The following is a 27,325-nucleotide window of genomic DNA, read 5'->3' as shown; positions in this document are numbered from 1 at the left end:
TTCTTCAGTGTCTGGCAGGAGTATTGTGTAATGGGAGCCTGAAAGTGGTCACCGGTGGTTATGTGGGATATGCAGCCATGTTGGAGGAGTGCCATTAGCATGATTGGCTGTAATGTCATCGCTTCTTGTCCCCGACAACAACATTTCTGTGCTCAGATGCTGGCGGTTCAAATGACCATGTAAACAAGTCGGAGAGATCATCAGAGACGATTAAGTATAATTCTACAAGCTATTAAAGGATCAGTTCACCCAAATAACAGAAAAAAACATGTTTTCTCAATTACCGCTTGTGCTATCGCACGGTGCAGAGACATTTTTGGTTTAATTTGTTCAGATTTTGAGATATTTGTCTCTTAGATTGATGACGGCACCCTAATACAATGGAGGAGATTGGAGTGTTGACAGCTGGAGTTGCAACAATATGCTGGATTGGTATCGGTACAGATACTGACCTGATTGAGTGGATCAGGTATCAGCCATGATGAGACGGAACAGCTAAATTGATTCAGTCACAGAGGACTTTGTTTGTCTCATGTTACCAGAGGTAAAACTGTTGTAATGTAGAGCTCTGGTGACTTCGATAAAAGTCATAATTTGAATGGGAATGGTAATTTCATTTTTACAGGAAAATATGGAAATAATTATGTAAATGTTGTTGTGTACTGTGGTCTGTACCAAACAAGTGTGTTCCCTTGCATCTGGGAAATATGAATTGAAGGCTGGGACTTTGCATCTCAGCTGACTGTCCCGGGGCTCCAGTCTGGTCCAGTCTGTTAAGATGTATTAATATGTTAAAACGGCAAAGTTTGTGAGGGCCACATAAACAAACCGATTAAGGCAGCAGCAGACCAGCAACTCCCATGTTCTGCGAGGTAAAATGACTGTTTTTATCAATGTAGTCTGGTGGATTTGAAGCGGGCACAGATGGATATAACAGCTTCTGTTCCCTGTAGGTAAATCCCACAGATGGCAGTCTGTCTGTGCAGGGAGCAATTGAGGTTACTCATCCTAAATCACTTTTGTCACATTGTCTTGACAGTTTTTATCTAATTTGTCGTAATCAAGGGTAATCACAAACAAAAACAACAGGTCAACCATTGCTGTGAATTATAACATGACGTCGGCTTGCTCGATGCCTTCTAATGCGGTGTGAAAAAGGTGCCTTTTTGTCTTGGGTTAGTAGTTTGGTTCAGTTTGACAAAAATATTGATGTGCTTCTTAAAGGCCTATAATCCAATAGACTTCTAAAAGTTTTCAACAGATATACTTCCTTTAAAAGCTGTAAATGGTGTGAGACGGATATCGCAAAACTTGCACATATTAAATAAAAACTGTCTGCATTGTGAGATCACACAAGAGGTTAGTGTGACTCTATATTTTATGGTAACTGACCCTTTAATTCAACAATATTTCCCCCAACTTGGTGGCATTTCCCTCGTAACCATTGGTAACCCCTCACAGTCGTCCATTCACAGGCTGTCATATCACACAGTTCTGTGCTCGCAGTGACAGGACATGAGTCTTTGAGAAACCTACAGGCCTAGAGAAAGCTTTTGCCAGCAGAACACAGTGGAGGAACTTGCACAGGGCGAGCAGTTCCTGTCCCTCATGGCTTGGAGTGAAATGACACAGGCCTCATTAAGTGGGCCGAGGCTAACAGCAAGCCTCTGAGTGCCGGCCAGCCTGCTCGTGCCCTTGGCGCAAAGCGCACAGCTCATGGAACAAATTAGTGTTCGCTTCCCTCACCTGCTCACTGTGCAGAAATGCCAGAGAGAAGCAGCCCTCCACCCCCTACCCCAACCCCACCCCCACCCTCGCCTCAGCTCACCTCACCAACCACCCGAGGACCTGTGACAGGACGGCGTGGCTCAGTGTTGCCGTCCATCAAGGCTCCCTGAGTCGTCCAATTCGCTGAGCGGTGAAAACACTGCTGGGAAAAAAGGGGGCTCGTGGATCGATTGGAAGGCTTGATGAGGATGAATCAATCCCTTGGAATCTCTCCGGCTTTTATTTCCAGGCTCGCCGTGATGGCATCAGAATAGAAACGTGGTTTGACTAAACTGAAACATGTGATTGACGCAACACTTTCCAGCTCCATGTTCTGAGAAGAAAAAGACCGATATTGAAGTGAACACACGCAAACCTTCCTTTGTTAAAAGCTGATTTCGTGATGAAGGCTGACATGATTTTTGTGGCCCATTTTTGGAGAAAAGCTTTTAAAAAGAGAGTGTGGGGTTGTTTATTCATGTGGATTTATTACCTCTGTGCCCTGTTGTTGGATCCTGGACTGTTCCCCCTCATTGTGAAGCATCACAGGAGCGTATAAAGGACAGAAGGCAGCAGCTTGTTGAATTCTCACACTGACATCAAAGTCATATTCTGTGCATTGAACCTCTCTAGACATGTGGGAATCGTTGATGAAATGGAGTAATCTTGGCTGAGGTTCTGATGCGGGCTTGTAAATCAGTCCTTAATGGTCGTCTGACAAGTGGACATCACCGGAATGAGCAGGTACCAATCCGGCTGATGTGCTCCGCAGGCCGAGTCGCTCCTCGCTTCCTCCATTTGCCTCCCTGGTCTATGGTTTATTAAGGTTTTATTGAACAAATAGCTTGGTGAAAAGCTTCCAGATATTGGTAATGAAGCTGGATGTGGCTCTCTCTGCAGATGGCTGCAGTTGTCGCCAACACGGTAATTGGAAATTCTACTTTCGCCAAGCTCCAATGTTATCTTCTGGCCTCTCCACGTGATGTTACATCATTCTTTTTGGACTGTAGAGTCAAGAATCTTACTCATTTTCCTCACTTAGGTTTCACCTTGAATGGTCCCTTTCAAGGTTCCTTAAAACAACAATCTGACGCTGAGCTTTGGAATGTCGACTCACAAGATGCCACTGTAATGTTCAAGGATGTGACCAGGGAAACAAAAGCTGCCTCAATGGGAGGAATCGGAGATGAATAGGAGTCTCCGCTTTGTCCCAAATTCATGATGTCTTGAGAAAAATTGTCTCTTGGTTTGCTGTTAAATTTTACATCCTTCCTCTAGAAAACACGTGTTTCTGCAACATTTCAGATGCTTTGAGTCTCACAGCGACACTTCTTAGACCTATTTCTGTACAAACCATTATTTAACTCTACTTTTATTCTTAGGACGCAAACCTAAATGTACGACAAGGAACTTTAACTGGTTATAAAACAGTCTCGATTTGATACTGATGCCTCTTTATGACCTACTAAGCGAACAAGACCATTAATTAGAAGACTGGCTATTTCTAAATAATTTTTATAGATATTCCTAATCCCCGTCACCGGGTAAATTTTTCGTCTTCGAGTTGGATTCAGCATAAAATTAAAATTTCAGATTTAAATTTTTAAATTGAGGGGTCTCACAGCCTGAGGAATGACACTGCTCTGTAGTCTGGCAAAAGAGTTCCTTGAGTAGCAAATCCCATACACTACAATAAATGACTTACTACGCTGACCATAAGTTTTTCGTTTTGTTTTAAAAGAAAAAAAAAAAAAAGAATGGCTTGTTTGTCATAAAAAAAAGTAATGAAAGACGCCCCTCGCTACCAGAAATTAAATGCAGAGCTCTATAGTTTAATAGAGTAGTTGGTAACTACTAAATTCCAGCTTTTTATGAATCGATTAGCGTAATTTTTGTCAAAAAATAACAGTCAAAATGTTCTGACTTCAGCTTCATTAATGTGAATATTTACTAATTTCTTTAATCCTCTGCAAAAGTAAATGGAATAGCTTTTGGTTGTGGACAGAACAAGACATTTAAGGGAGTTATCTTGGGTTGACATTTCTTTAAAGTAGTAACATTTTAATTACCAAACAACTTGTCGATTAATTAAGAAAATAATCAACAGATTAATCAACAATGAAAAGATTCCTACTTGCAGCCCGAATGTTGTGTTTTGTCTTACAGACAGTTGAAAACCCAGAAATCTTTAATATGAAAATATAAAAAGAGGTAAATCCTCACTTTTCAGATGCTTAAACCAACTATTTTTGCTATTTGAAAATAATTGATTAATTACCATTGATCAACTGATCTTTTCAATCTACTATGTACACAGTAAATTATTGTAGTTAGTTATGCAAGAAGCATTTCAATGCTGAAGGAGCAAATATCTCTGATTTATATATTCTAGCTTGGCAAAACTAAGATAATAGACCATGTATCTCATCAAGTTAAACTTGTCTCCAAAATAACTAGCTGTAACTGTAACACATGATTACGCAGAGCCCTGGCAGCCGTCAAAGAAAGCAAAAATTGTCATGGTCAAATGCAAGTCATTGTAGTTGAACGGGTTCATCCAGAATTAAATTTGATAGGCAGGTGCAGGTTGAAAGGGTAACTAATGTTAAATTGGCAAAACCAACAAAAAGAATCGTCATATTGAGTTGACACATTTTTAACTTCCTTTTTAATCCCCCAAACCTCAATGATGTCTTATTCTGTAAACATTAATTGCCAGAGCCAGAGAAAATCAGAAAGCATGAGATGAAGCTGACTTTACCCAAAATATGTCATGCCTTCTTCCGATGAACACACAAGACAGATGCATCTCACGGCCAGTTTTTCTTTCATAAGTAGACCGGAAAAGGCCTTTAATTGACATGAGGGGGAGCATGAAGTGGTCTGGTCACTCCCAATTACAGTCATCTCCACCCGTTGGCCCTGCGGTCGCTACTGACCAGATAGGTGCTTAATGACCTAGCTAAATGTAATTAGACCTTAATAGCTTCGAGGTAGGACGGGACATCTAGCCTAATGTGAGGGCTGCAATTAATGAGACCAGTTGGAGAGTGGGAGGAAGTGGTGTGGTTGTCATGTAAGCAACTTTTCCTGCAGCTGAAGTCATCACAACGTAGATGGAACATTGGATAGGTTGTCAAATGATTGGTTGTACTTAAATCTTCATGTACAGTGTATAAGAATCAGAATTTTGAAACTTGGTTGCACAGCAGTGCCACATTTACTAAGTAGTGTCCTTTTTAGCTGGTGTCATGGCTGCGGACCCTCTTGGTTAGTTAGTAGGTTGATGATAGCCCAAATTTGGTTGGACAGTCTTACATTTTGGTTTCAAGTGAAAGGTCATTGAAACCGTGATATGGATAACCATGAATTTCGGCATTCATGAAATCTAAGAGCACGATCCAATGACTTTTCATCCAGAGCCTCCAGCTGTTCAAAATGTCAACTTGAATTGGACACATTTCGTCAGTCTGAGCGAGAGTTAGCGACTGCTGCTACTGTAGTATGCTGATGGTAACGTGTTATCAAGTTGTTGTTGTGAGGTCAGCAGACTCATCTTGAATGTCTCTGAGTATGTCCCCTGCTGTAGCTGTGCAGCTCAGAGAGACATCTACTATTTAAAGCAAGTTGTCACCTGTCATGACGATGAGCTTCTCCAGCTATGGATGGAGGAGCAGTTGGCTAATATGCTAAATGCTAGCATGCCAAACATCCGTGGTGGTAAAACGTCCTCCAAATAAACACAGTATAACACAATATTTATATCATGTTTTGATTTAACAGAGGCAATGTCTATTGAAGAATTAATTTAAAAAAGCAATTTATGAGCTGCAATGGTTAGTTGATTGATTAGTTTAAAGACATTTAATTGCCAATTAATAATCAATTAATGTATTAAAAAAATCCAAACTTTGCTGGTTCGAGCTTCTTTAATTTTAATTTTGGCAAAATGTGACATAATCTGCAGATGAATCGATAATGAAAATGATTAGTTGCAGCCCTAACAGCCTGCTCATTTTCATGAAAACAGTTATATCATTTTGAAAATGACCTGTGATACTGTATGTTTCTGATATGTTGTTTCTGGCCTGTGTTACAGAAATGTGAGTTCAACATGGATAACCTGAGTAAGCCAGAGCTGCTCACACTGCTGAGTATCATGGAGGGAGAGCTGGAGGCCCGCGACCTGGTCATAGAGGCCCTGAGGGTGAGTCCAGACAACACACCGACATGTTCCTGTACTCATTAGCCAAGCCTCTGCCATCTAGGGTTAAATCGAACACACCCTATTCGGAGCAGATCGCCTTTTGTGAAAAGCTTGAGATGAGATGATTGTCTGTAATTGTGACCAAGAATTGAGTCTGTATTGGTCTAATGAATGATGAATGACCATGAATGCTGCTAAATGAATGCGATATCACAAAATTAGAGTCGGTGGCCTTTTCCCAGAAATGTACAGAACACTTGTGTGATCACAATGAAAGACTCTACCCCACTGTTTCCTTCTTTTCTTTGAAATTACCCGCTGATAAGCAGTCTCTCTAATTGCCTTTGTTGAATTGGAGCCGGCTGAGCAACTGGTTAGCATTTTGTTTCTTGCCAGAACGGCCAGTGTAATCAAATCCTTGTGTCCACCCAGAACCACCTGCTTAGCTAGCAGAGATAAACAGATGATTGAAGTCACTGGTTCTGGCTCTTGTTGTCCCTCACTGACTATTGAAAACCAATTAAGAAGATGCTGCTTGAGGTAAAGGTGAAATTGCTTTTATTTGAATTAAAGCATAGAGTTGAGCATGGAAAACGTGGAAATCCTTCAGAACTGTCTCCAGGCGATCACTTCGAAACTGTGTATGGAGCGGTTCCTCGCTCGGTCAGGGTGGAGTCAATTCTGTGCAGATGTCCAACTCCAGAGGGGGCAAAACAGCCCTAGATTTGTATATTCCCCGCCATGATCACCGCTTCTATCTCCTGTTCGTCTCCTTAGATACACCTTTCTGTACTCCCATAACTTTCTTACCATCATTCACTGTAATATTGTGGTATAACATGGCCCACCTCAAGCCCTGTTTCCCATCCTGAGAAGTGGTTTAGAAACTGCTACTCTTCCTCTGAGATCACTACAAGACAGCCTTCCTCTTGCAGGACATGTGTGGATTGTGGTCTTGTGTTGTAGCAAAATCTTTTTTTGATGAAGTGGTGTCCCAGGGAACTTAACTTGATATGTAGATCTGCTGATGTTGCGGTCACTTTGGGTCTGCTTGATCATGCTTTGGATAACACTGATCCAGTTTATGCAAAGCATTATAGAGTTACATGCACTTCCCGCTTAGAAACCATAAGGCTATGTTCAGATTACTAGCCCAAAACAGTGTTTTTGCATATCCAGATTCATTTTACAAAGTCTGGACAGCAGAGACAAAACATGACATGCAATGTCAGTGTCGATCCAAGCTACATTTGGAGGTGGTTTTGAAATGTGATTCAGATCTGACTTCTACAGATGTGGGTTAGTCATGCTTCTGTGTTGGAAATGCCGTCAAAAGTGTATGCAGTTACTGGCACTTACGTCAGTACCATAGCAACAAATAAAGAAATATTGGTATTGTCCGGACACACAATATTGAGCTGATTACTTGCAAATAACTGTGCAGAGACTCCATCTTTCAACATTCAAGAAACAAAACAGATTTTGAGTGCTGTGTGAACATAGCTCATAAGTCTAGCCATAATTTCAAGCTGAGAAAGCCTCTCTGTGCTTGGAATAAATAAACAGATTTCTAACACTTTCATCTACTTTCAGAAGTGAAAGCAGTGTTTTAAACGCAACATTTTGAATTAGCTGAAGTGGCAGAAATGCCAATATAACTCACGATGATTCTCAACAACGACTAAAAATCAATCGTGGTTGCAGTGCAGTCAGCAAAACACAATCCAGATCATTATCTAAATGAAATTTCTTATTTCTTGGTCCCAGGCTGACCTCCAAACCTCAAAGCCTTACAAATGTCTTTGGTAGGGACACCGTCCAGTAGTCCTGCTGCAAACTTTTAAGTAATCGAAACAGAGTATAAAAGCTGTGTTGAGTGTTTAACTGAGCAGCTCACAGTGTGCAGGTGCACTATGTCTCAGTACAAGTAGTCTTCTCTATGTGGTGTGTTCTGCAAAATACAAAACCTGCTGTCAGTGATGTCAAACTGTGAAGTCCTAAGATCTGAAACTGTTTCTGCTCAACTGTCTGAACATTTACTGCCCCTGGTGATTGATTGAAGAGATTCTGATATGTGTGCATATATACGACCTACATTATGGCAGAGCAATGAAGGTTGGGATGAGCTGAAAAGGATGATGTATTGATCTTTGGTTACTGAATACTGACGATGCACAGTTGATGACAGCGGTCCTGCAGAAGCTGTCTCGCCCTAACTTTGGAGGTTGCTCGTCCTCCAAGGGGCAGGAATGCCGAGTTACTTCCGAAACAAACCTTCCTCGCATGTCGCTCTCTCCTTGCAGTCATGTATTTAGGTCAGGATCGGCGCCTCGGTTTGTCCACACTCCACTTTAGGCTGTCCTCTCAGGCTTCCTTTCATGGGCTGTTTAATGCGCAACTCATTCGGGTTGCGACTACAACAAAACCTCGGTATCTTTCTCCGCTGCACTCTGAACACATGTTGTAGAGATCGAAGCAGTGACCTTTTGCTTGCTTCCGTAGTTGTCCCTGTTATTGAGCCGCCGTGTGGTTGATATTGAACCGTACTTTTCTTTCTACCTCACTCGACCTCGGCACTGAATCTTTGTACTTGCTTTCTCAGTTTTTTGCAGAGTTCCTCTTCTTCTTTTTTATTCAGGCTCATCAGCCTATCATCTAGGATTTTTGCTGCCTCCTATTCTTTAAATGTGGGACAGTCTGTGCCCCGATGTCACCTCTTCTCTGTGTCTTTGTCTGTCTCCGTTCCACCTGCACCCATGTTGTCTGCTGGCATTAAGACGCCCAGCAAGCCCCATCTCCCATGTGAATGGATATCCTATACAGGTTTTAAAGAAACAAGCCTCCTCTCTGCACCCTGATGGCTCTCACACAACACAATGAGCCTGTTTGTTCTGTCGCTGATAAGCCCCGTCCGAGAGCCTCAGAGACAGAGAGAGGCAGGAAGGAGGAACAGGGGATGAAGGAGGTTGAGATAAATTTAAAAAAAAGGGATAAAAAAGATGTATCTGGAGTGAGAGAAGGCCAGCTCGTCGGTTTGAATCGGAGCAAAGACGATGGAGAGGAAGGAGGAGAGGGTAAAAAATGGAGGCCTGATATCGTCTGACAAAGCAAGACATTGTGACAGAGCGGATTAAGCCGACTCCCCCATCCAGCTCTCTATCCACCCCCCCAATCACACTTCAATTGCCAAAAGAAAAGCATCATCTGGCCACCAGCTGCAGGGCTATCACTGTCACCACACAATGCTGTCCCCTTTTCTTAAAAATCAAACCGCAAATCAAGCTAACCAGCCTTTTTAGTCAGCATTTCCAAAGCGAATTGCAGTGTTGCAAAGCGCTACACAGGGATCTGAACTGTCGGCCTTGGCAGTTTTAGCGCTGGTCCACTATCTCCACACTGCCAGTTCCCCCATCGTACCACTTTCGTGCTCCCACACCCAAAAGCTTGGACCAAACTTCTGCGGCTTGGCAAGGGTACAATGATTGTTTGTGGCGTCAGGGTTTTATTAGGAGGCTTTGGTGCGGCAGATTAATTAGCGTGTGGCTAAAGCTGGCTGAGCTACCATATCAGGTTTCATCCTGGAGAAAAAGAAAGGGGGCTGTAAGCAGATTAGCCAAACGACAGCGATATCACATGATTACTGGCTGCCTGCTGCACAAGTCACCCATTCTTCGGCGCCAAGAGCCTTTCAGAGGGAGTTTGGAGACTGCATCTTTACCCAGGAAACAGTTTTATTTGTATCAACAGGTGATTTAAGGTGCATTTTAGAATGATGTAGCTGCTTTTAAAAAAGTCATTTTTGCATTGAGTGACGGCTAAAGCTGCATGAACTCGCTAGCTAAAACCAGGATTAAGCCTTTGGCCGATGGCCAGTGCTAATTTCCATGTTTACAAAGAAATAGCTTTACAAAGACACTGTGTGTAAAGCCTCTTCAGTGGATGAAAGGAGTAAATCTCAAAAAGTCATTTAAAGCTCTTTTAAATGTCCTTGATATTCTAAAGACCCTAGATAGTCCCTCTACTATTAAAACAGCAGCAAGAAGTCTACGTCTATAAACCACTGGGAGAAAAAATGGCCACTGGTTGGCTAAGTAGTGGTAGATGAGCAGTAGATTATGTTATTCCTCTCCTTTTTAGCACTGGTTTGCTCTCCTCCTACTCTTAGAAAAATATTTATCCTTTTAGCGACTGGATGTTTAGATTTACTGACCAGTAAGACCAGTACAACTAACCAAACCGCAGTGTTTTCACAACATTAATAACGGTAAAACTCAAAATGTCTCATAATATGTGAACCTCATGCGCAAAACTGATGCTAAAGGAGGGAGGTAGTGTCTAATACTACTAAGAATACTTGCCTTTACTTCCTTAGTGATTTAATCCACAGTACTGATAATTATTTAGCAAAAATCTCATTAGTATTAATATTAAGTGAAAGTACCAATGGCCATATCATTGTCACATTATCAATACCTAGGTTATCTGGTCAAAAATATCATGATATTTGATTTTGTCGCCCGATCCCAGCATATATGAAGTGCTTTGAAGATCAATATATCGGTTGGACGATATTGTCTGCTGGCTATCACAGGTCTATTGGTGTCGGCGTATGTGTTGCACTGATAGGACAACTTTCGTTTTTATAGAATATGATGCTTCAGAACTGTTATTAATCTCAGAGTAAAGTTTGCTGTTAAGGCATTTTTAGACTTGGCAGCAAACTTCACTCAACAGACTAAAGTTTATTGGCAATCGATAAAATGCGCTGCTTCCTTCACATACTTTCATCACAATAGATTAATAACAACAATTGAGGTATCATAGCATAACATGTATGTGTATATATTGGCTAATACATTGATAGGGCAGCTCTTTACCTATAATATCGGCAATGGCCCCAAAAATCTACTATTGTTCTGGCTCCATGTCGCCCATCCCTGCGTCTCTGTATCTCTGAGTAATGATGCGCAGCACCATCACATTTTTTTTTAATGGGTGTATTGTTGCATCTCCAGTCCATTTGTGGTCTGGCTCAGCTTGATAAATATCAGTACCTGCCATCAGCAGATTATCCTGGTGAAATGAAGTAATGGTATCACTGCCGCGACAGCAGCTGCATGCTCATGATGGTAAAAACATTCAGTTCTTTTGCTCCTGAATAAGCAGTAAACAAATGACTTTTCTCTGTTACAATGACTGAGTGCCGGTCTGGAGGTGGATCGGGGTAACATCCCCACAGACGGCGGCATTTGGGAATCCAGATGGGCGGTCGGCATTTCTGCCCACCAGCGTCCGGCCTCATACGAGCAGGCCTCTTCGGGAGGTCATGTGATCTGCCGTATGACTAAGAGAGCTGCTGTCAGCACTGGGCTTGTACATGCTTAGCACAATACAACACATGCCCGGAGCCATCAGGCTTTCTCCAACGTCACGTTATCTCCGACCATCTAGCTATTTAAGGCATGCCCTGTTGCTGGGCTTTTCCAGCTCCCCCTCCTCCCCACAAACGCACTCAGCAATGTTTGTCTTCAGCTTTATCTCTGTCCATCTCTTTTTGTTCCCGTAACTCTTTGTTTTTTTTGGACACCCCACGTTCATTCAGCGTCGCTCTCCGTAGCTTAATGCTTCTTTGTTTCTATCTGTCGTCTTATCTCTTTGTGCAGACGGTGTGGCAGCTCATTGCTCATCATTACTGTCTTTCTAGCCGTCTCTCTCCTTCCACATAAATCGTTGAATTTCTGTCCTTCTCCTGCTGTATCTCTCCTTCTCTCCGGGCTGCATGGCTAATCCGAAATATATTAAAAATCACAGTGCAATCCCCGAACCACAAGAAGCTGCCTTCTTGTTTTACTCCCGGATAGAGATGGGATGTTTCGTAAAGATTCCCCACGGAGTTCAATCATGTGCTGTGCAAAATGTGTGACCCTGCAGATCACGGGAAATAATCTTTTCATTTTATTCAAACTGAACAAAGTAGTCGCCAGTATTATCATCATCCACACCTGACCCATCTTTTTTGGAGATATAGGAAATGAAATTGGGATGAGGAAATCATATTCTGCGAATCTAATACAAATAAGTCAAAGACAACCTTTTTCCAATATGACGTGCGTCTGTGTCCGTCTTCCTCCCCACCCCCCCACCGCTGTCTTTACGGTCCAAAATCAGTTCAACACTTCTTGGGTTAACACTCTCTCCACACACACACACACACACACACACACACACACACACACACACACACACACACACACACACACACACACACAAGCCAATCAGCATCCTGCTTTGATCGGTCTGCTGCCTAGCAACCAGAACCCCCCAACCCGGACCCTCCTTCACAGGCTCTCAGGCTCGTGTTTCACCACCACCCACTGACCTGACACTCAGGAATGAGGCTACAAAAGACTTAGAGAGTCAGACTTACTTTCAAGCCACCACTACCTCCAACTCCCCCATTTCAGGAGAAGTGGTATGACCCGTTAGTGGACGTCTCTGGAGAGCCGGTTTCTTATGACAGTCTTTTTTTTTTTTTTTTTTTTGTGGTGGGGGGTGGATTTTGAAGTGCTGTCAGTTAGTGGAGAAGACAGGACCAATCCCAGAGGAGTGGACTGTCTCAGAGTTGAAAGAGCGTGTGTGTGTGTGTGTGTGTGTGTGTGTGTGTGTGTGTGTGTGTGTGTGTGTGTGTGTGTGTGTAATGTACGTATGGATGCAGCCAGTATTGAAATATTGCTAAATATCTATGACTTAAAATGGTTTCAATACTCGTTTTTTGCAGTATCAGTACACCAGTACAAACTTTGTTTTGTTTTCCTTGTGCTTAACACACAGAACACAAGCCTTGTCATTTACCTTTTGATAAAAGTCTTACATTTTGTGCCCCCAATGTTGCATTAATTTTCCCCCATAATATTGGATCGAATGGAATCGAATATCAACCTTTTTTCAAGGTATTGTAACAAAGTTAGAAGTTCCAGTAACATGACAAACCAACTTTAGAGTAACGTTTTAGAGGGAAAGAAAATGAGATGTCACAGTGAGTCAGGGCAGCACATCTAACCCGAGGAAACACCTGGTCAAACATGAAATATATCCAAATGCTGAAGAGCGTATTAGGTTTGAAAGCCAGGTCCCCTGCAGCAGCCACAGCTGACGTTAGCACACCTGCAGCCGGCTGCACTCGTTCACGGAGAGTTGAGCCTTCCCACGTGAACAGGCATCAACATCCTCATCAACACCTTTTGCTTATTAATTACTTAGTGATGTTGTTGTCAGAGATAACGGGGCATTTTATTTGTCTTGGTTGATGTTATCTGAGGTTTTATAAGCATGTCTGAAACCTTACTATGAAACAATAATTTGTGAATTGCAGTCTAACTGACAACAACCGAACAAAAATGCATGTTTTAAAGTCACAGACACCTGTTTACAGGACTGTCTCACACTGCTGATAATTAAGATTTTCATTTATGACGCTCATGCGACCAATATGTCTGTTTTTACGTGAATGCCGTGGATGGCATTTAAAAGCATTAATGTGCCTGACTGGATAAAGGCTTTGACTTAATTTAGCCTTTTAAGAGTGCCTGAGGAATGTTTATTTCCCGTGATTAATTTTTTCATCTTTGAGAGCACCTTAAGGTCGACTGCATGTCTAAAGACTTCGCAGACTAAATGTATGTCTATAATCATTTTCTGTAGGGTATGTCTCCTCTGTCGGTTACATTTGTATGTACAGTATGTGTCCATGCCCGTGTGTCCCTCGCATGCTTAAAAATCTTCAGTATGAAATGAAGCGATTGGTGAAGTGTTTCAGAAGTAGGTCACAGCAACCATCCCTCTCACTCTCTTTCTCTCTTAATCCTCTCTCTCTGACTGTAACCCTCCTCTTCCCCCTTTATACAGGCCTATATTTCACTCTTCAGCCTCCCCTCGGTCTCCTCATTGTTGGCATAATTATATAACATATGCCGTTAGGTGGAGGCTTTTATCTTAAGTGCCTCGCAGTGCTGCAGAGTGCACACGTCTATAACAGGGGCTGGCCCCCACTGGGAATCGAACCCCCAACCCTGGCAGCGATCTCTTGCCTGCTTGCTTACACGCACACACATTCAGGGAATGTGGGATGTTCTCGTGAAGTAGGACACCTGACTTCATGTTTTTTGTGTTTCTAGGTCAAAAATAAAATCAAGCATGGGAGGAATGAAGTGTCAGGTTTTTTTCTGGCAGCTGACTTATTTCAGACAAACCTCCACAGTGCTGTTAGTTATTTACTGTAGGTGGGAGCGCACAGAGAAGGAGGAAATAATGTGATTTATTTTATTTTGTTGATTATTAGTTTAACTGATTGTTGTTTAGCCAACAGAATAGTGGAAAATGCCCTCATGAATTCTTAGGACCCATGTTGACGTCTTTTTAAATTGCCTGTTATGTCCAAAGATAATCTATTTACAAAGAAATAAAAGAGAAAAATGATAAAATCCTCACAGGTGAGACACTGGAACCAGAGAGTGTTTGCATGAAAAAACACGAAATCAACAACAAATGACTGATTTCACTGAATTAATAAGGGGCAGTGTTTGTTTTATTGTATTTTATATACTCTGTTTCTGCTCATCTCCTCCTCAAGTTTGTTCTTTCTGTGTGATGATGCAGTTGAGTCCAAAATCTCCCTGTTCCACTTTTCTTTCTCGCCGTCCTCCCTCTGTCTCTCAGGGTCTCTCGGTCACTTGATTTGATGACACGGGCGCTGTGTGATGTGAGCTGAAGGCGTCATGAACACTCTAACTCACACACACAAACATACACACTGCAGCGCCACGTGATGAGGCTGGGAATGAAACAAGAGACGGTGACACAAACAGAAATAGTCAACTCCGCTTGCCTTAACTGATCCCGTGTGAAGGAATTACTGAGGCAAAAACTCTGAGCTCTCAGAACTGAGTGTTTTGTAGGAGGTATTCACAATCATTCCTCTAGTGAGAGGCGTGAATCTGAACTGCAGTGATCTGACCTAATTTGTTTATTAAAGAGGCACTATGTAGTTTTGGATAAGAAATTCAAATTCATAATTTGAACACTTATTGTATGGATATTACTTAAACATTAGTGAAGTAATAACAAACTAAGATTTTTTTTTCTCCATAAGTGAATAAATAAGCTGTTCTCAGAGGAAAATAAGGTCCACAGAACACTGTTTGAAGCTAGAAATGTGGCAGGGTCCGCCAAATATATAAAAATGAAAACGGTATGAAATTGTGTTGTCCTTCAAGGCTAGTTTGTTTGTTTATTCAGTTTATTAAAACATGAAAACAAAAAGATTTTGTTTAGGCATAAACAACTCTGTCAATAAGGATCCTTCACAATGTACTACTACACAATGCTCCTTTTAATGGAGAGTCAGTCAATAGGTTGGTTCGTCGATACCCATGTAAAGTTGTGAAATGAAGTAAAAGGAAGTTAATTTCAACATTTGAAAAGGAGACATTTCATAGAAATCTATCATGTTGTAACTTCTAACTGTATTATATTCAGTGTTTATTGTGACTATGGAGGGCTGACCTTGGAGATGCTCAGCTGCACTAAAATGCACATTTTAGAGATGCATCAGTGGAAGAGATGCATCAACCTGGTGCCCTTGGAAGCTGTGTTTAGAAAAAAATATGAACGCTAATAACATATTATGGAAATTATAATTAACTATTCTTTACACTTTTGGTTGAGCAATGCAAACACAGGCCTATAAGCTGCAGCCAATAATCAATATATATCTGTTGCTTTCAATCTTGCATTAGTCCAGAATTGTGATTAACTTGACTCAGAGGTAATCATTGTCTTGTTTCATAATTATGAGTGCCCCTGAGTGCCATTTTCACTATTTCATGCAAAGCACGTAAACACGTGTACACGACATCTTTTCCAAGCCGCAGTTCGTGAAACGATGTTTCCCGTAAGCATTAAGCAACGGCAGGAAATAACCAGAGTTGTGTTTCAGTGTCACGTTTGTCAGGCGCACCCGACTGAATAAAGCATCCACTGAGTGTATATATCTTCACATCGCTCGACTCCAGCAGGTGCTCTTCCATAAACTGCCATTTTGTTCAGCCTCTGTACACGTTGCTGCTGTGCTGTAACTGACTGACGGACGGCAGGACGCCTGTGCTGTGGCGGTCATGTATAAGTAAAATATGTGGACGTGACGATGGTACTCGTATGTTGAACGCACACATACTGTAAATGCACACACAAACACACACATTCTCACTCTCTCACTTTCATTTACACTCTCACTCTTTCACTCAAACACACACACACATACACACACACAGCGTTTAATAGAGTGTGGGTGTTCAGCTGGAATGAGAGCAGCAGCTGTGAGTGGCCGACTTCAGGTTACCATAGCGAGAGAGAGGGAGAGAGGAACACTAAAAATACGAGAGACCCCGTTGTGTAGTTTTTTCATCTTCTCAGTTCTATCCTCCTTTCTTCTCCTCTCCTGTATTTCTGAACATGAAATAATATTTGTGGTTATGTTCTTGGCCTGTTAACCTGCTGCTGATGTAGCCAGAGGCGGTGGAGAGGAGTGTGGGAGTTTTTTTTTCCCCCAGCTGCAGCAGGAGGAGCTCGCAGCAGAAACGACTTCACCGCTATTAGCTGAGGTTGAAATGAGAAAAGATGCAATTAATGTGAAATCGCAGGATGACGCCCACCGTGACGCCGTGTCTGTAGTGGCGTTACAAGTGACACTCTGAAAGAGGTTTAAATGCGCCTAAAATGCCGTTTGACTGTGTGTCTAATTGAATCTTTTAAGCGTTTTTTCTGTCAGATAAGCTACAGCTTAACATCATGTTTTCGAAAGTAAAGGTGAAATATGTAAGAATTGGCCACCTGTCGAATTCATACTCAAATAGGAGTGTGGGAGCGTTGGTGTGAACACAACTAGCACGGGAGCTTTGGAGCAGGACTGCTGGTGCTAGCTGGTTAGCATGCTATCTTCAGTTGAAATCTTGTAGATCATATAACATCAAAACAGTTACCTCTTCACATTCTGCGGATCATTTCGGTTGACCTAACAATTCGCACATATTGCACCTTTTCATTTGGAGGGTCCTTAATCCTAATAGTAATGAAAATGTATTATTTTTTTAATTGTACAATCCATGTTATCAGATATCTCTGTAACTGATCATCCTATCTACCTCACATGGGGCAGGTGTGCTGCTGAGTACCCAAGAAAGTGCACCTGGTGCAATTCGGAAGTTCAGTGCATTCAATATGAATACATTTATAAAAACAGCGAGTGCAGTGTCATTTACAAAAAGATATCACGATCTGAAAGTGATATTCTGAAAAGCAGTTTGCCAACAATGAAAGCAGCTTTTTACACCCCCGCTTCTTTCACTAACGTCTTTTCATTGCTGCAAACAGAAACGATGGCCTGATTCTTAATTTTCGTTCATTTGTGCTCAGAAGAATGAATCTTTTAATGATTTGGTGATGTTTCATGTGCTATTAGTGGAGCCCTTAAATAGACAGGAAAAGGAAGAGAGATGCCTGTGAAAGGTACTTCAGAGTCTCTCAGCCTGCAGCTTTTATCGAACAGGTTAAAGTGTTCAGGATGATACCTGTTAAAGTGCCCTCGAGCAAAATGTACTGAACCACCCACCCAGTAGTAGTCTAACACCTCAGGTGACTGTGTGTGTGTGCCTGTGCGTGTGTGTCTGTGTTGGAGAAGGTTTTGCCAAAAAGCTGATTCACCGATCTTGTGTGTGAGATGGTGACAGAAAGATGGCGACTGAGACTCAACAAGTGTGAAATGATGCAGGAGGAGGGGTGTGAGAGGCTGCGAGTGGAAGAGATGCTCCTGTTTAAATGTCAAAGAACGGCGCTGTGTCATTACAAAATGGAGGATGTGAATGATGCGGGAGTTTGGGCCGATGCTGAGTGAGAACAGGATGTTGGCGAAACGGCACTGATGGTAGAAAGTGTTTGGATCCAGACTGAAATATCTCAGCAGCTGTAGGATGGAATGTTATGAAAGTTTGTACGGACATTCATGTTCCCCAGTGGATGAATCCTACTGTTATTCCCTGATGTCTCCTCTAGTGCCACAATCAGGTTAACAATTATGGTTTTGAGTGAAATTTGACAACAGCAATTGAATGGATAGCTGTGATATTTGATTCAAAGAATCTTGTCATTCAGTGACAAATGTCAAAACATATAAGCATGCAGTGGATCGCTGTGCCAAGATCTAATAGTGCCGGTGATTAGCTACTGGGCTGTCTCGAGGCATGTAGGAAAAACACAAGGTTGCGCCCAAAGCAGGGGCTCGCCACGTCAACGTGCCTATCATCTTTTGTTAAAACAGATTTCATAAAAGTATCATTCAGGAACCGGTGTAAATTCTGTATTATCAATAATTTGTTGTCAACTAATACATTAATCACCCACTATTTTTATAAATCTATCAACTGATTTGAGTAATATTTTAAAGAAAAAGTTCAGCGTTTCCAGCTTTTTACTGTGGTGACTTTCTGATTTCTTTCCTCCTCTATGAACGTAAACTGTAAATCTTTGGGTTCTGGATAAAGCAAGACATTTTAGGGCATTATCTTGGGCTTTGGCAAAACGCTGATCAACACTTTTGTTCATTATCATTTTCTGACATTTTATAGACGTATATATTGAGAAAATAAACGACTAGTAGCAGCCTCTTAATTTGTTACAGAAACCCTGAATTTGTGATTATGCCAACATTTTCCGTATGAAAAAACAAAGCGGTTATTTCTTGTAACTCTAAGGTTGTCATGGAGTTTCAAAATGTGGTTTGTCACTGGTTATAATCCACACATTTTCAATACCAGTTCCGACCTGCTTTCCTCCTGTTTGCATTCAAATCACTATAAGATCCCATGGGTCGGTTTACTGCTACCATGTTATTTGTTGCAGTACCAATCTTTGATAAAGCGGCCACAAACACCAAATTATATGATCATAGAAATCTGGTTGTGTCAATTAGTGAATCTGTTCAAATGTGAAATGGGACTTGGTTTAAAGGAGCAGTCATACCAATAAGTAAATGTCAAAAACTCTACAGTTGTCATAAATTTCACTAAATCCTGGCGTCAGTGGATGCTGGAGGTTTTAGTTGAGTCAGTGTGGGAACGAGGGCCTCTACCTCCTTTTCCGTTTCAGCCATTAATCGATTACACCTCCTGCAGCACGACTCACTCCCTCCCTGTTGGCTTCACAGTAATGCATTGTTGCGAAAGCAATTAGATTTACATGCATTCAGCAGCTACTACAGCACTCCATCTGCGTTTTCTGCTCCCATATTCGCCATTCCTCTCCAAGGCAACGGCAAGAGCAAACAGCCGTCCCTCCTCTCCATCCCCGCTTTTATGTTCTCCGTGGTGTGATGCTCGCCCTACTCTGCTCAGGGTGAACCGGAGTGCTCTGCCCTGGGAGGGGGCTGAAGGTCGTGACTGAAGTGGGTGAAGAAAGTGCTGTCAAGGGGGTTGCGAGTTCTGCTTCGACACAGCTACCGCTTTGTCTAGACATCGAGTTCCTGAGAAACACTGGCTGCTCTGTTCTCGCTCTTGACAGCAATTTCTGGTCAAATTGGCAGAAAACAAGGTTCCTGTGTGGAAAAAAATGCACTCCTACATGTCTGCTGCTTCTCATCCCGAGGCTTTTTGTATCCGACAGGGACAGAGGGTCACACCTGTTGGACGATACAGAGGAGGATTCAGTTCCTTAGCTTCATTTTCCTACAGAACAATAGAAATGTAATGTAGCTGCTCCAAAATTAAGGGCTGATATTGTTGGCTAGGCAAGAATCTTAAATATGGTGCTTTTGTTCCCTCAAAAAGTTAATGAAGTAAAGAATCTCGGTGTTAAGAGGAGTTTGTGGGGAAATCAAGTGCGGCTCATGTGCTGGTGTAAAGTAATGCTTCACATATGGATTCTGATTACAGGCTGGTTGTCAACTGTTCTTTTTAATACATTTTCACATCAAACAAATGCAATTAAAAGTTGCATGTAGGTGGTCAGTGTAAATTAGAGGTAGTAGTCATTGTCAGAGAGTGTCTAGAGATGCACAATATCTTCTGTCAGCCGAGACTGATAACCATCAGTTAATGCCGATAAGATAACTGATTAAATCACTTATAAAACATGAAAAGGTTAAATCATCAATGTCAAGCAATTCAATCTACTGCTGCTGCTGTTTACAGGTGCATACTGCCACCTACTGCATTGGAGTGTGGAGAAATACGTGTACACATTTCACCGATACGATAAATGGCCAATAGTAAAAATGTCTCAATGTTTTGCATCCTTCCATGGAGCTAATCCTTTTATTTGTCTATAATTGATATTTTAACGTTGCGGAAACAGAAACACCTTCTCAGAAAACATTTTGATGTCCCAAACATTTGACTTGCGTGACTGATCGGCTGTTAGAATGTCTCCTCGTTGTCTCACAGACATCTGATGTAACCATCCTCACATTAACACATGAAACAAAAGGAAACGTTATATTTCCCTTGCGTTTTCACATCATTTCATTGCGCCCTCCTCCTCTACAATGGTAGGTTTTGTGTCAGTTACTTTTTATCTCAATTAGCCAGCACGTAAGAAACGCCCAACTAGTCCGTCATCATCAGAAAGAACAACCAAATAGATCACCTTTTTTCAGTGTATTGGCTGCGACCTCTAGTGGCTGTAGCAATTATAACAGCAGCAAAGGAGGAGGTCAGGTGTCCAATAGATGGGTTTTAATAGATGGTTGGATGGGTCAAACACAAACAAGACTGTCAAAAACCCTAACTTGGTTCAGATACGTCGAGTACATAACATAGCTTAAGCCACATTCATGATATACGTACATGCACAAGTTACTTAAGAAAGTTCTTAAATTAACCCAATCCACAATCTTTCCTGAACCTGAATGAGTGGCTCTGTTCCATGAAAGGAACACAACTGAGAGCATACGATTTAACATTCAGTACAGCTGTCTCTGGTTCGCTGCAACTGCTATTTTTGCACATTGTCTGACAACTGATTGTCAATGACTCCCAAAATATAATGCAATCAGTCGTTTATGTGTGACGCATGTGGATGGAAGAACCGAAATTGTGATGTAAACAATCAGAAAATGCTGGAACCACAGGTAGAGGTTGGGGCTGTTTATAATTCAAAGGAAAACTCTCTTTAGCTTCATTTCTTTTTAGGTCACATGTGACATAATTGTGCAAAATCATCCCATCCTGGTGCTCCAGTTCTTCACAGCAGCATTTCTCATCCTCATGTCATTGAAGCCTGACTGTACGCAGGCTTTTATTCCATCCAGCTCATTTCGCTAATTAGTTCTTCCTCCCTGGATGAAGACTTGCTAATCAGCAGAATCAGCCACTGTTGGAATGAAAACCTGCAGACTCCGGGGCCTTAATGGCGCAGAATAACTGTTTTCAGAGACTGCCAGCTCTGCTCTGCTCGACAGACACGGAGTGGAGGGCGTACCTGCTGCTTCGGCCCTGCTGGTCTGCCAGTGACCCTCTCATTTCACACCAGAGCTGGTTCTCGCCTCGCCAACAGGCCGTGTGGCAGCACTGGATTGTGCCAGAGTTGTTTGGATGCCCAGGTCCTGGCTGTCGTGCAAAATGTGCACAATCCTACAAAAACTGTGTCTATTATGAAATGAGTGCTTCTCTGAATAAACAAAAGGTTTTTGGTCAAACCAGAAAATAAAAAGTATGAGTATGTTAAGAGGTAGAATTATCCAAAGATGGGATAAATACCAAGAGGTAAATGTATAAATACAGTGTAAAACACTTACTGGCAATAGAAATGGGCACATTATGCAAGTTGTTAAGAATCAGAATCACCTCATTTTGTTTACATTTTTGGGGGATAAAATGGAACAGTTGGCGTCAGTGATACAGGAGACGTCTATGAAAACATACTGTATGTTATTGTGAATTAAAGCAGTAAATGGGTTGATTGGAATGTATAAGCTTCGATAATTCATTCATTATTAAAATCATTTATCAAGCAACATTTTCATCTCAAATGTGAGGATTCATTCTCTGTTTTATTTTGTAATAATATTGAGTATCTTTGGATTTTGGATTGTTGGTTGGAAAGATCTACAGTTTAACAACGTCACTTTGGGCTTTTGGACATTTCAAAGGGCATTCGTCACCATCTTTTGACATTTTAAAGACTTATAGCTTAATTGAAAAGCAATCGACCAGTCAGTCGATAAGGAACGTTGAAGATTCTCGCAGCCATGCAGCAAATGCCTTTTCATATATGATGCACATTCAATATGAAGCGCTCTTGATTCCAAAAAACGCAGATTTAATAAAAAAAAAATTGTTTTCCATCCAGCTGAATACTGGAGAAGATGTTAAAACCAGTTTATGGTCCAGCCAATCCCTTTTTACTGCTCCATTTACACCACAGGCCTTCATCGTTGGGGTTGGTTTTGTTCTGCCCTTCCCAGGCTGTCTTAATTCAGCTGTATGAGATGTTGTTTTTAACAGTGCCAGGAGGCACCGCGTCATTACTGCGCGGTCTCTTTATAGGAAGCCCTGGTATGAACATTAGAGGTTTTGTGAAGGGAGGAGGCATTAGAAAAGGGACGGGGGGTGTTAGGAGCTCATGTTGAGCTGATGTTGAGTCACCAGCAGTTGTCTTCTGCACGTCTTCATTCCAGTATTTCGGTCTCTGTGAGGACCAGTTTGGGCTTCAACCTGCAGAGGGAAGGGGATGGAAGTTTTTTGTCGGTCTTCACTACTTCCACGAGCCAAAGTGACACTTTGAGTTAATATATATAACCCTTTATACTCATAGGTATTGTAATAAAAATGATTTGCTAGGCACCGACTGATAACCTTAAAACCTCCATGAAGTTGCAGGTCAGGCTATAACTAATGATTATTCCCATTATCAATTAATGTGGTGTTATTTTTGAGATGCAACGTAAAAAAAAAAAGGTCATTACAATTTCTCAGAGCCCAAAGTGACGTCTTGAAATTGCTTCTTTTGTCCAACCAACAGTCCAAAACCCAAATACTCTTAATTTACTGTCATAAATGAGAAAGAAAAGCAGCAAATCCTCAGATTTAAGAAGCTGGAACCAGCATATCGTTGACACTTTCGCTATGTGAAAATAGTTGGACGTTTATTTTCTTTTAGATGGTTAATCCTTAAAGCTCTAATTGCACAGTTGCCATATAAAACTGCATTACTTTCAGCTGTATTTAAAAAAAAAAAAAAAAAAAAAAAAAAAAAACAACCTGTGGTTATTATGAAAGTTTTAAGGTGTCACAACTCCAAAACACTCTCAGAATCTCTCTGACAGTCTCAACAAAGTTTTACTTCAGCTTGCCCGCACCTGACCGACTCTTTTACTCAAACCTCCCCAGTTTTTAGCCCTCTTACAGTGACCTCGCCTCAGGCTGAAAAATTTCCCTCTGTTTGCACACTTCATCTCCCCTTCGTCCTCTGTCCTGACTCTAATAACCTTATCTGAGAGTAAAGAACCTACCTTATCTTACGCAGTGCCTTCATTGTCACAGAGAGCGTCAGTGTATCTCAGACTGTTCGTCTCTTTTACTGTAATTTCTAGATTATTTTACTGTGACACTCATTTAAAACATCTGTTATAATTAACCTTTAACACTCAGTCTTTTCCTTCATAGTTCGTAGAGGATATCTTGTCGGAAAGTCCCCTCTTCCCTGCTTGGTGCCATTTATAGACATCCTCGAGCGAATCGATAGTATCGGTTGAATATTTCCTGTGTGTGTGTGTGTGACATTTTCTGAGCAGCTCGAAGGGAAACTGTGATATAATGAACATACAGTGGTGTGGAGAAGTGATGGTGTAGTCTTTTTTTCTTGATGGGGCCAGACAGAGCTGGACAAAATGTTGCTTTTCAAGATGAGGTATTCATTTTATATCGTTGCGTGATAAAAGAGGTAAAACATGTGATTTTTCATCACTTTTGTGCATGTCACACAGCTGCTCTGATTTAATTTATTGTTGCATGTGAACACCAGACCCTAATATTCCCATCCTATGTAAACAATTGATGTCCAATCGGGATTATTTCAATCGCAAAGAAGAAATATTGTCCATGTACACGTAGCTAATGATACAGTCGCTTGAGTGCAACCTGCTTGATACATCTGAGTGGGCAGACGTTTGTGGAGACATTTATTTGAAAGCTGGGATCCGTCATTACCTCAGACTTCAGCCCACGACACGCTGCTGCTCTTTCTCTCCGGCTTGTAGCTCATCGACAACGTTTTAACAGGCAGCCTAATGATCCGTCAGTCGGACTGACTTGGTTCATTCCCAAAGACCTCGGCGCTCCAAACTTCCCTGAGCCAATAATCTGAATTCTTCCCCCCCCCACCCCCCCCCCCCCCCCCCCCCCCCCCCCCACCCCCCCGCTTCCTAGTGTGTCACGTTGGATAAAAGCAGTGAAATGGCTGAACTGTAAAAGGCTGGTGGATAATCCCGTCAGCCCACATGAGAGCAGGCAGGGTGCGTGGAGTCGCTGTCTGCTCAGGGCTGTTTGTCATTGGGAAGTTCGGCAGGAGCCCACACCCGTCGCTACAGACATATCATGGCGGATAGCTGCGAGGGGTGCTGACTCCCCTCACATCTCCATCTCTTTTTCTATCTTTCTCTTTTGAGACTGCTCCTCGGTGAGCCTGAAATCCTCTCTTGATCTCCCACCTTCCCTCTTTCCCTGCCAACCTTCCTCATTTTACTTTACATTAGCATTTCAGGTGTTTTTTTTTTTTTTTTATCAGACTGGCTTACTGGCCCTGTGGAGAGCAGTGATTTGGTGAGCATCAAATTTAACATCACTGACCTGACAAGCAACCAGTTGTGAGGGTTGAAAACATTGTATGGTGATTAATTACTGATGGTAGAAGGACACAAAGGAAAGACGTGAAAATAAATTCTTTCTTTTCTCCATTTTTTTAAAGAAATGTTTTCTCTTTTTGTAACCATATCTTGAGCTTCAAGTTGGCATGTGATGACGTCAGACATTGAGGATGATGACATTCTTCTTTAATTAGATTTTTTGTGTCCCCTCAACGTACCCGAAAGGGAGGAGTTGTTCATTAAACAAGATGCAACCAGCTTCTGATTTATGCGAATTTTTTGTGTTTCTTCCTTTTTTTTTTAAATTGATATTTTTTGGTTCTGGAGGGTTGTTTACAATAAGTAAACAATTAACATTTGTGGTGGGCATTTTTTCTTGTTTTCTTAAGATTAAATCAGTGTTTCTCCAGAAAATCCATAAGTGGAGGTGGTAAGCAATTAAGTGGTGTCTTCTCTTGTTAAATTGTTTTTTTTGCTGCTGCCCCTTTCCTCTGGAGTTTAATAAACATACTATATTACGTCTTCTGACAATAGCACTTGATTTTAGACATCTTCACTGCACCAACACAAAATCATTATCTGCAAAAATCATTGCAAAAAATGTCTTCATTTCCTGTGTCAGCCATGGCTCCAAAAAAGTATTGGCTTTAGCTCCAGTTTTTTCACAATCAATTCATCATAGAAGTCATTTTTCAAGCCAACATGCCAAACATTCAGATCATCTAATATCTGAGGATTTGCTGTTTTTCTTTTTGTAATGTGGGTAAACTGAATTATTCAATATTTTTGACAGTTTTTATAGTTCAAGCAGCCATCAGAAAAAAAACTGATGTTGTTCTCAGGGAAAGTTTGGAGGGCGTTTCCTTTCAAGGTTAACAAACTTAATGGAATAATTCTTCTGACATTTGCTCTTTATTTCAGACACCGTCACTGTAAAACACGCCTCAAAACTCTGTAAAAGTAAAATAAAGTGAAAACAATCGTACAGTCATCACCCATGAGAAACGCTTTGGTGAAATTTGCTGCCGTAGACGCATTTCGGTGTTTTCCACCCTCCTGTTGGGAATCCACAAAGTGAAAACACACTCGGCCTTCAGTGCTGTTTTGAACACACTGCAGTCTTTTCCCAGGGTGACGAGTGACCACCAGCCAGAACCAAAATGTTCTATAAACAGAGGTTGGTTGCGGCTGTGGCATTTTGTCTTCCCTCAGAGCCACTTTGGCAGGTAACCCGTCATCATTCAGACCAGACGTCCTGTTTCCTTCTAAAACTGTCATTTCTGGTAAAATAGTAAAAGTGGCTGCTGTGGCCTTCTGACAAACAATTTCATTTCCTGCCTGGAGCATCATGGTGTTGTTTTCCTATCTATATTTGTGTGTGTGTGTGCGTGTTTGTTTGTGTGTGTGCGTGCACGCATGTGTGCATGGTCAGGTGTCCAGGGTTGCTGAGCTCTGTGATTTTTAACTGATGTGATATCAGAGGAGCAGTTGGATACGAGCCCTCTGGCTTGTACCTGCAGCCTTTTTCATCTCTCCTCCCCTGCCAAGCCCGTGGCAATACACACATTCAATGTCGGTGTGTGAGTGTTTACATGAGGTTCATGTTTGTTTGTTTGTTTGTGTGTGTGCATCTAGCTCCCAACCAGAAGCTAAAATATTAAATTTACCTGCAAATCAACCATAAAACATTGACAGAATTTGTATTTGTGTCCAGTTGATGCATTTGTTTGCATGTTGCTGTGCGTGTGTGTGTGTGCGTGTGTGCGCATGTGCGCGCGTGTGCGTATTCTAGCAGGGGGTATCCACAGTTAAGAGTCGATGCCTGTGTGTTTTTGTGCTCGCAGGATTTTTACTTCCAGCGTGGGGTTAAATCAGCCGGACATGAAGTGCTGACACACATTTAATCAGAAAAATAGATATGCATTTGCATGACTGCATCACACGCACACACTGACACACACGCACAGGGTAAGTAATAAACACACTTGCAGCCCTATCAGATGTTGGGGGGGCTTTTTGTGTCTCTGCCCACAGGGACTATAAGGTTTAATCAAGCAGTAGGCCTGCGTTGGTTTACTGTGGCATTAAGGATAAAAATAGGCTGCAAGGAGCTGACTCTACTGGGCAGCACAGCCACACAGCTGCAAGTCATGGTGTGTGTGTGTGTGTGTGTGTGTGTGTGTGTGTGTGTGTGTGTGTGTGTGTGTGTGTGTGTGTGTGTGTGTGTGTGTGTGTCCGTACTTTCTCTGAAGGGTTTGCCTCAGTATGTTTTTGATGGAAATGTTCTTTCTGCGTTATGTTTTTATAAACATTTGCATATAGCTGAGGGACTGAAAAGTTCTACTTCCAAATGTGTGTGTGTGTTTGTATCTGTGTGTGGGTGGTTTTGTTGTAGAGCCTGAACGGCGGATAAGCATCAAGAGATTAACAGGCTTTATTTG

The 27,325-nt window shown here is 41.8% G+C and overlaps 1 protein-coding gene across 1 annotated transcript in view; it reads left to right on the top strand.

Moving 5' to 3' along the window:
* cttnbp2 (cortactin binding protein 2) overlaps positions 1-27,325 on the top strand; it is an 88,142-nt gene that overhangs the window by 3,169 nt on the left and 57,648 nt on the right. The window contains exon 2 of the mRNA XM_030425737.1: positions 5,867-5,974. Coding sequence (XP_030281597.1) covers positions 5,867-5,974 — 108 coding nt within the window. The remainder of the gene's footprint in view (positions 1-5,866; positions 5,975-27,325) is intronic.

Source organism: Sparus aurata, chromosome 8 (assembly GCF_900880675.1).
Source record: "Sparus aurata chromosome 8, fSpaAur1.1, whole genome shotgun sequence".
In the NCBI taxonomy this organism is placed as follows: Eukaryota; Metazoa; Chordata; class Actinopteri; order Spariformes; family Sparidae; genus Sparus; species Sparus aurata.
This window is presented reverse-complemented; position numbering and strand designations above follow the sequence as displayed.